Source organism: Centruroides sculpturatus, unplaced genomic scaffold, assembly GCF_000671375.1.
Source record: "Centruroides sculpturatus isolate CEXI.00-Female unplaced genomic scaffold, Cexi_2.0 scaffold930, whole genome shotgun sequence".
In the NCBI taxonomy this organism is placed as follows: domain Eukaryota; kingdom Metazoa; phylum Arthropoda; class Arachnida; order Scorpiones; family Buthidae; genus Centruroides; species Centruroides sculpturatus.
This window is the reverse complement of record NW_019385100.1, coordinates 173,182-182,858: the sequence shown is the minus strand read 5'-3', so window position 1 is coordinate 182,858 and position 9,677 is coordinate 173,182. Positions and strand designations below refer to the sequence as shown.

Below are 9,677 nucleotides of genomic sequence, written 5' to 3'. Positions count from 1 at the left end.
AGCTTTCTTCTTTGGAGAATTGCCCATTTTGTAAATGCAATAAATTCTACAATACTACAAAAGTAAGGCATGAGCTTATCGGTTTGAGGAACCCAAAACCGAATCTGTATAAGCGACAACAAGAAGTTTTTACGAGCAATAAGACTTGGTTATAGCTAGTCCCAGCTCATACCACACGATAACAGTGAATATGAGTCTGTAGAATCAACGAGAAGAATGAAAAATGCCCTCTTGGTTTCCATTGTGGAAGAATCAAAAATGAAAATAAATCGTTAAATTCAGATCTACTACAAAATACTGTATACAGTATTTTTTATTAAAACATACACAAAATTAATGTAATTTTAGTTTTCATTAATATATTTAAATAAAAAAATAAACTTTTTACAAGCTTCTAGTAAGGTTGCATTCAGGGAGGAAACTTGGTTTCATTTATATGTATGATACGCGGTGAAAACTGCGAAACTTCCACCTGGTCAGGCAGAAAGTCAGATTCCGTGGTTTTGTGATTGACCACAGATCGACAAATCAATAATGTAATAAATCAATAACGTCGATTTGAAAATATGTAAATTTGGGCAATATTATAAACAGTAAATTANTATTTATTTTTTTTTAATGTAAATGCTTATAACGAGAAAAATTTTCATTAATTCTCACTCCTCTCGAGAAATGACATTGACCCAGTCGACTTTTAATCACTAAAATTAATAGCATCAATGCCTTTTATACACAAGCTATCGTGCCAAATTTCGTTTCTTTATCATTACACCATCCTGAGATACTAAACGAGATAAAGGCTAAAATGGGCTCACACATACACATATTATATGTATGGCGTGTGTAAAATTTTAGTTGAATATTAGAATAAAAGAAAAAAAAAACATAAACAAAACGCAGGAATTACTTTTATTGGACTTCAATGTACAGTACTTTTTATGAAACACAATAAATCTTTGACAACGTTCGTAAAGTTATCGGGCACAGTTAGGAAATTCTTGTTTGAGAATCGCCTTGTGGTGATTTCTAGTAACCGTGAACAAATCAAAAGGTGAGATAAGATTAACAAGAATATTTATTAGCTTACATCCGACTTGGATCTTACACAAAAGACATTTGCTATCGTGAACAATTGACGAAATAAAAGTATATATTTATCAGATAATAGACAAAGACTCAGTTTGTAAACAATTTACCTTTTGTATATACAACTGACACTCGATCCAGAGCGGTCTTTTAATGACCGGACATAAAAAATGAACAGATGACGCTTAACTTAAGCGCGGTTTACGAAACGAATATGATTAATCTTAACACGCCTTAAGTATTGTTGTCACACGGACCCGAATCGCACAGACGTTTACGAAACTTAATATCTTAATGATCTCTTCGAGGCGAGAAAAGAAAAGAAAACAGTCACACCATGTTGAGTCAAGAACTGGCACACACGGATCACATTGCACTGGCTCGAAGTGCCGCAAAACTTTCTTTTTAGTCTTGCAGAACTATGGCTGTACGTATTGGATGTGCTGTAACAAACGTTTCAGAACTACCAGGAAGAATGCAGCAGTCATGTCTTGACTGGTAGGAACAAATTCCATACGGATGATTCCATCCTTGTTCAAAAGTTTTGTCTTGATGTTTGATTTTTTCAGGTGACTCTTTTGGGTCGAGACAAAGAAGGTGTCAGTCATTTTATTGACTACCTCTTGAAATCGGAATGAAAGTGGTAACAATATGTCTCATTACGTATGGCAATGGATCTAAGAAAGGATGGAACCTAATCACACACGGCAATAGAATCTCCACAGGCTTCGAAACTTCTTGCTTTTACTTCCCCGGCTTGTTAATGTATATAACACGGGAAAGTATTGAAATAGACTCAGATTTTACTTTCCAGGTTTTTGCAAATGTCGACGTTTTGAAGCCCACTAGACCCAAAAACAGCCAAAAATACGGAGAGGAAATTTCATTCACTAAATTTAAACTTTTATTAAAGTATGAACTTGTTTCTTCTAACAGCCTTAATTCTACTAAGCCTGACAAAAGAATTTTACATAGCATCAAACTCTAGTGCAATGTAAAATTAACGGATGAGCATTTACAGAATTTCTTCACCCGCCTCATGTCATAAATTATATTAAGATATATATTCGATTTTGAGCTTTGCTTTCTTTTACTATATATTTTCAAACCCTGAGGGTTAAAATGAAAATTTTACAATGTTAATACAAATAATGATTCCCTTAATCCATTATTATTTATTATGATTATTTAATTATTTATTCAAAGTGATGACAAGTTTTATTCATTTATACGATAATTTTCTTTTTAGTCTTGCAGAACTATGGCTGTACGTATTGGATGTGCTGTAACAAACGTTTCAGAACTACCAGGAAGAATGCAGCAGTCATGTCTTGACTGGTAGGAACAAATTCCATACGGATGATTCCATCCTTGTTCAAAAGTTTTGTCTTGATGTTTGATTTTTTCAGGTGACTCTTTTGGGTCGAGACAAAGAAGGTGTCAGTCATTTTATTGACTACCTCTTGAAATCGGAATGAAAGTGGTAACAATATGTCTCATTACGTATGGCAATGGATCTAAGAAAGGATGGAACCTAATCACACACGGCAATAGAATCTCCACAGGCTTCGAAACTTCTTGCTTTTACTTCCCCGGCTTGTTAATGTATATAACACGGGAAAGTATTGAAATAGACTCAGATTTTACTTTCCAGGTTTTTGCAAATGTCGACGTTTTGAAGCCCACTAGACCCAAAAACAGCCAAAAATACGGAGAGGAAATTTCATTCACTAAATTTAAACTTTTATTAAAGTATGAACTTGTTTCTTCTAACAGCCTTAATTCTACTAAGCCTGACAAAAGAATTTTACATAGCATCAAACTCTAGTGCAATGTAAAATTAACGGATGAGCATTTACAGAATTTCTTCACCCGCCTCATGTCATAAATTATATTAAGATATATATTCGATTTTGAGCTTTGCTTTCTTTTACTATATATTTTCAAACCCTGAGGGTTAAAATGAAAATTTTACAATGTTAATACAAATAATGATTCCCTTAATCCATTATTATTTATTATGATTATTTAATTATTTATTCAAAGTGATGACAAGTTTTATTCATTTATACGATAATTTTCTTTTTAGTCTTTTGAAATTCAACTTTATTTCGCTTGAAGTTTCGAATGCTTTTTCGTTTGAAGTCTCTTTTGAAATACGTTGTAATTTTGTTCTTTTGTTCGAATTTCTATTTCTAAACATTTTAAACTTTGTATCACTTAATTTTATTCAGTATCGAGTTACTATTGTGGTGTATTTATTAATATCGAGAATTATTTGGTATTGACGATACAAATTGAATAAGGTATGCAGTCGAGTTCGAGTCTTTTGCAAATTCAGGATAGTCCCAAACAACCTTCTTTACCTGAATTGGACCAGAAGGAAACAGAATTTTTCCAGTTTGTCAAGAAAGGAGACTTAAATGAATTAAAAGATTTCTTGTCGGTAAAGATTTTTGAAGTATTATGTTTACGTATACGAGAAATCTTTTACGTATCTTTTAAAAATTTCATAAACACAATAAGGAAAGGTCGTTTTCTATCTATAAGTATCTCATTAATTTTCGATTAATTTTCAGAATAATCAATTAGACGTAAATTGCGTTAATTATCAAGGTTCTTCTGCTCTTCACATCGCAGTCGAAAATGAAAACGTCGAGATGGTTCAGTTTTTACTCACCGTTCCCAACATAGACATAAAAGATTGTGTTCTTCATGCCATACGCACAGAAAATATAAAAATTATAGAAATAATATTAAATGCTCTTAAGTAAGTACAAAATAATTAATTCGATGATTTTGAATTTTCTAAATTTGATTAATTTCTCGCTCCAGGGAGAGAGATTTGGAATTCCAGCCTTACTATAAGAGCATAGAATTTGATTATGGCATGACACCTCTTGTACTAGCTGCTCAAAGAGGTTCTATTGAAATAATTCGGCTTTTATTAAAAAGAAGTCATCAAATACCCGAACCGCATTTCCCAACATGTAAGATTTATATATTTTAAATATGTTTTATTATTTATATATAGGCTAATCAAACTTTTCATAAGTGAAATAGTCCGCTATATTTGAAGTTGTTACTATGAAATTCTTAAAAATGTTTAAAAGTTTTTACAAAAGAAGCTTCAAACTTAGAATTATCTATTTTAAAATTAATTTATTCTAAATAGGTAAGTGCAGAGATTGTAAAAGTCTTGCCAAAGATGTGAGTGCAGATCCAACTTTACAAAGATTAAATATATACAAGGCTATATGTAACCCCTACTTTATTTGTCTTACAACAAACGATCCTATCTTGACAGCTTTTATACTGGATAAACAAATAAGAGATTCCGCCGAACTAGAAAAAGAATTTACGGTTTGTTTCAAACTCAAATTTCATCTTGAAAATTGAAAATTTAATTAACCAATTAACACTTTCAGCTGGAGTATAATGCCTTGTCGGAATGCGTTCGAAATTTCGCAGTAGATTTATTATCGCAATGTCCAAAACCTAATGAAGTAGAACGGATTCTGCAAATTAAAAAAGGTTTTAGCGGTTTGCATTTGAAATATCCGAGATTACAAACTGCTCTCGATTACTCTCAGAAAGAAGTAAGTTTTAATGGCATTAAAATAAAACCTGACTTATTGATTTGGATTTTAAAACAAATATTTTGAATTTTAGTTTGTGGCTCATCCTCATGTTCAGAAAATAGTTAGCGCGGAGTGGAACGGTGCATGGTTAACTTGGATAAGATATTCCCTAGCTCGGAAAGTGGCTCATGTACTGCTTAGAATATTTATTTTTCCTTTCGTGTGTATCGTTGTTATGACAGCACCAAACACTTATTGGGGTAAACGATGGCGTTGTCCTCTAAACAGATTTATAAATGAATTTGTAGCATATTTTATATTCTTCGTCTTGCTTTTTACAATGATTGGCATCGATACGAATACTTCTGAAAGAGGTCCTCCAAATACAGGTTATTTTCTATTTGTTTCATATTATTGTAATTTTTTATTATTAATTTTAATTTATTCTTTAATTTTAGGATTGGAGATTCCAGTTGTACTTTGGGTTACTGGATTCGTATGGGCTTCAATCAGACGCCTCGTACTGTTTGGCTATAAAAGATTTTTTAAGAATCTATGGAACTGGTGGGATTCCATTGTTTTTTTTATTAATTTTAACTTTTTAGACCCTCTCTGTGGGCATTAAGAGAGTCTATTTTCTCATTGGCGTCAATCTGTATATATAGACTATATATTGGGAGGGGCCGCCATTTTCAGCCCGCTTCAGTTACAGAAAATTCTTGCAACGAAACTCGAATGTTGTAGAATCGAACAATGGTTTAAATTAAAATCCATTGCTCTTTTTTATTTTATTCAAATTTTATTTTTTTGTTTCGTAATTAAGTCTTATTCGGATTAACTGTTAACATATTGAAATGCCGTTTAAAATTATATTCGTGTTAATTAAACCATTCTAATATTTATATTTATATTTTTGTGTTAATTCAAACTGTTATTCGATTCTATAATATTCAATGTTCTATTGCAAAAGTTTTCTTTAGTTGAAGCTTGTCTAAAAGGCCGAAAGTGTTTTTATACATAATAAAATATTTGGCTATCTGAAAGGTTCGGATTTTTCTAATTTTAACGATAAGGTACTAAGAATTTTGCAATTTAAACTATACGTAATAACTTAACCGATAATATTTTCCCTAAAAAATTTCGTATGAGATAGAGCCACCAGTGCCGAGTGGATAAAATCAATGAACACTGGTAGTCGTCGCGGATTCACGTTTCACCAACGGATGACCATGTGAAATTTTTTGGCTTTTCTTCACGTGCCTATCATCTAAGTGGAGGCCAGTTTCCCATAGAACGTCCTCCAGAAGGCATCCGCCTTAGCAGATCACCCATGTGTTGCATACTATATCCTAATCAAACCCAATCCGTATAATGTAAAAAATATTAAATATTTCAAAATATAGAATGAGTTAAAAGTCAGTTAAAATATATGTCGGTCAATTGACTTTTAGAGCTATGGAATTCTTCAATCTTATCCAATAATACTTACTTTCTATTTTAATTTATACCATTAATTATATTTAAATTACCATAGGTATAATCTCGTGCTGGAATTGATGTTATTGATGACCTTTATATTCTGGTTTAAATCGTGGATCGATATACATCGCACGGGAGCCAAGGACGTTCCTAGGGAGCTTTGGCCACCGTATGACTTTACTCTTATACACGAAGCTTTATTAAGCTGTTCGGGAGTTCTAGCTATTGCAAAAATGATGTATTTCTTCCAGCAAAGTTTTTACTTGGGTCCAATTCAGGTAATAAATTTTTAAATAAGTGAAATAAATTTTAGATAAATAATTTACCATGAAGATTATTGTTATTGGTGAAGAATGCACATTCATTTGCTTAGAAATATTAAAAACTACGAGGATTATATTTCATATTTAGGTTTCTTTAAAACGAATGCTAGTCAATATCGCGTGGTTCTTGGTGGGTTTTTTCGTTCTTCTTAGCACCACAGCTATTTGCATGACAAGTTTATATTCACACTATAAAGGAATGATACAAATTGAAAACAACGAGGATGAAGCAATCTTTCAAGATGCTGCTTTCACTTCGTAAGTAACTTTATTTAGTAGTATGAATAAAGTAAATTAAAATACTAAATTCTGAAACTTTTATAGCCTATTTTCTTCAATGAAGGCTTTATTCTGGGCACTATTCGGTTTAATCGATCTAAATTCCGTAGAAGTGGTCGTTGGGAGTAAAATCGGAGCTCCTTCCAACGAAGTTAATCATCACACTTTCACCCAGACTATCGGGACTTTGTTATTTGGTGGTTATCACGTGTTAATGATTATAATTTTGATTAATTTGCTGATTGCCATTTTAACAAATACCTTCCAAAAAGTCGTGGTAAGAATTTACCACATTTCACGTTATATTAACTTTATTTTTCAAGCATGCATTTTATACTTCATCATTATCAATATTTTAGGATAATGCTGATATGGAATGGAAGTATGTCAGAACCAGACAATGTGCCACATATTTTTATACTGAAGAAATCGTCCCCAGCCCTTTCAATTTAGCATTGAATTGGTACGCGGTATGTTCTGGGATATATTCATTAATAGAAGCGAGAAAGGTCCACGATCGAACAAAATTACGCCCCTTACGAAGATATTTGGCTTGGTTGGTAAGTTATTTCAGTTATTTGACTAATTCATTCGTCAAAATTTTTCGCAAGTAAAAATAATTCGGAATGAATTTTAGAAATGTTGCTATGTGATAAAGGAACAGGAAACTGATGATGAAGAAGCAAATAATGTGAGTTTAAATCGCAAGCATTTATTTTAAACATTGAAATTTAATTATTGTAAGCTATTTTTTTTTTCTTACCAAACAGAAGCTGATGCAAAAACTTATACAAAGATATCTACGAACAAAAGCCAATATTAACCATGATATTCGTACCAACTCTAGTAAACTGATATAAAGTTTTTCTTGTATACATCGTTAAAATAAAATTTAAAAATTATATGTAAATTATAATTTTTCATATATCATATTCTGTTACAAAATTGTATCCATACTCTACCGATACGTTGATTTCATTTTTCAGCAACGATACTTTATTTATAGTCAGGGTCAAATCCGAGAAAGCAATTCCAGCGAAAGCAAAATGTTGCGACACACCACCCACAATTGTCGTTATTAATTAATTTCATAAATATGCAAAAAATATAAAGCTAAAAAGAATTTTAACTCATTAAAGAATTAAAATAAAAATTATTGCATGGTTTTGAATAGAGGAGATAATCCTATTAGTTTAATCCAGTGCTTTGTTCATTCCTATCCCTCATGGACCAATATTTTTGTGAAATTAAATAAAATAACAGAAAGAACAGAGTTCAAATGCATTTTTTAAATTTTAATTTTTAAAATAAATTAGTAGGCAAAATATAACAAAATTTGCTTATAATGATTTTGCAAAAATGGTTTGTGTTTCATTTTCAAGTAATTTCTTCGGTCAATTTCAATCACCAACTACCCTTGGTACTGTGTTTAAATAATAAAGAAAAACAAAAGTAATAAAATAACTTGCTGTTAAAAGACTTTTAAAAATGTTTTAAGTAGTTGTGTTAACTTAAAACATAAGAAAATTAGCAGTTACACTTATTTATACTTACATAATCTATACAAACCGATATTGTCCGTGGTAATAACGATTTCTTTACAGTTATTTTTGTCCTATTGTACATTTTACAGTAAGTCATTTTATAATCTTTGCACTGAAACATTTAATAATAATAACAATTTAAGCAAACAAATAATTAGATCTGTTAATTAATAACATATAATTATAATAATAATAACAAGTGAGCTTAATAATACTGTACTTCATGTCATTCACAAAAGTTAGCTAAACTTATTATAAAGCAAGTTAATTTTGATTAAATCAATATCCTACCACGATGCAAAATCCCTAATTGAATCTGAGAAACTAATGAATTTCAGGAAATTTCAGGTTTCTTATACCCACAGAAATACAGTACATTTAAATTTTCAAATCATAGAAAAACACAGAAGGAATATAATAAAAAAAAACAGATTGAACAGATCCGCGACCTGAAACTGGAATAAGAAACATTTTAAGGCTCATACAATTGGCCAAATCCAGAAATTAATTGCTGCGTGTACTGTAGGAAGTGAGGTCATATAATTGATCAAATAGTCCATATCAGGTAGATTACTATATTTCAGAAATACAATAATCATAAAAAAGTCATTCAAATCTATAAATACAGTACTGTTGAAATTAATAAATATTTATTGTGGAAAGATGAAGCATCTTGCAAAGACAGTGTACAGTACATCAGTGTTTCTCAACCTCTAACGAATCGTCGCCCCCTTCAAAGTAGTATCGCCCCCTTCACTACAAAATTCCGATGCCGAGGGACAAGGCTAACGCCAAATTCGTACCGCATTGAATAGACTAGTGACTAGTATAATGTTATTTGTTAAATTATTGTACGATATATAACGAATAAAATATCTAATTATTCTTAATATAATGTTTTACTATATCGCCCAGAAAATTGTTTTTCGCCCCCAAAATATAAATTGTTACTAATCGCCCCCTCAACATGGAAAAACGCCCACATGGGGGCGATATCGTCCCCGTTGAGAAACACTGGTGTACACTTAAATTTTTTCTTACTTATGAGTCTTTTGTTAAGATTTGAGACAGTTATGAATGACCATATGAGTAAACAATAGTCTATGACAGACTAAACGTATAGAAAATATGACTATTGTACACTACAGTTACGAAATATTGAAATATACTAACACTACATCGCCCTGACTCGAATTGCACTTATCGGTGGTCAGGTGGAAAAAGCACACCAGTAGGCAAGTGAATAAAACAATTGAACAAAGTTATTTGGTCATGGTTTATACCTTCCCAATGGTTGGCCAAACGGCATTTTTCGCGATGTTTTTAAGAATTTCATACGTATCTAAAAAGCCTCCTGAAGAGCTTTCTTCTTTGGAGAATTGCCC

At 31.5% G+C, this 9,677-nt stretch overlaps 1 protein-coding gene across 1 annotated transcript; it reads left to right on the top strand.

Moving 5' to 3' along the window:
• The first annotated feature begins 3,195 nt into the window (after positions 1-3,195).
• On the top strand, positions 3,196-7,658 carry LOC111634685 (short transient receptor potential channel 4-like). Its single transcript, XM_023379517.1, has 14 exons — positions 3,196-3,295; positions 3,377-3,532; positions 3,666-3,856; positions 3,922-4,076; positions 4,262-4,449; positions 4,515-4,685; positions 4,759-5,056; positions 5,126-5,231; positions 6,202-6,424; positions 6,558-6,727; positions 6,794-7,025; positions 7,108-7,308; positions 7,386-7,439; positions 7,519-7,658. The coding sequence occupies exons 2-14, from the start codon at positions 3,395-3,397 to the stop codon at positions 7,606-7,608; spliced, it is 2,217 nt and encodes a 738-aa protein (XP_023235285.1). The 5' UTR covers positions 3,196-3,295; positions 3,377-3,394; the 3' UTR covers positions 7,609-7,658.
• The last annotated feature ends 2,019 nt before the right edge of the window (positions 7,659-9,677 follow it).

Coding starts and splice junctions, on each gene's coding strand:
- LOC111634685 (XM_023379517.1), top strand. CDS start 3,395: ATGCAGTCGAGTTCGAGTCTTTTGCAAATTCAGGATAGTCCCAAACAA. Junction 4,077..4,261: donor CGAACCGCATTTCCCAACAT/GTAAGATTTATA, acceptor TATTCTAAATAG/GTAAGTGCAGAGATTGTAAA. Junction 4,686..4,758: donor TCGATTACTCTCAGAAAGAA/GTAAGTTTTAAT, acceptor TTTGAATTTTAG/TTTGTGGCTCATCCTCATGT.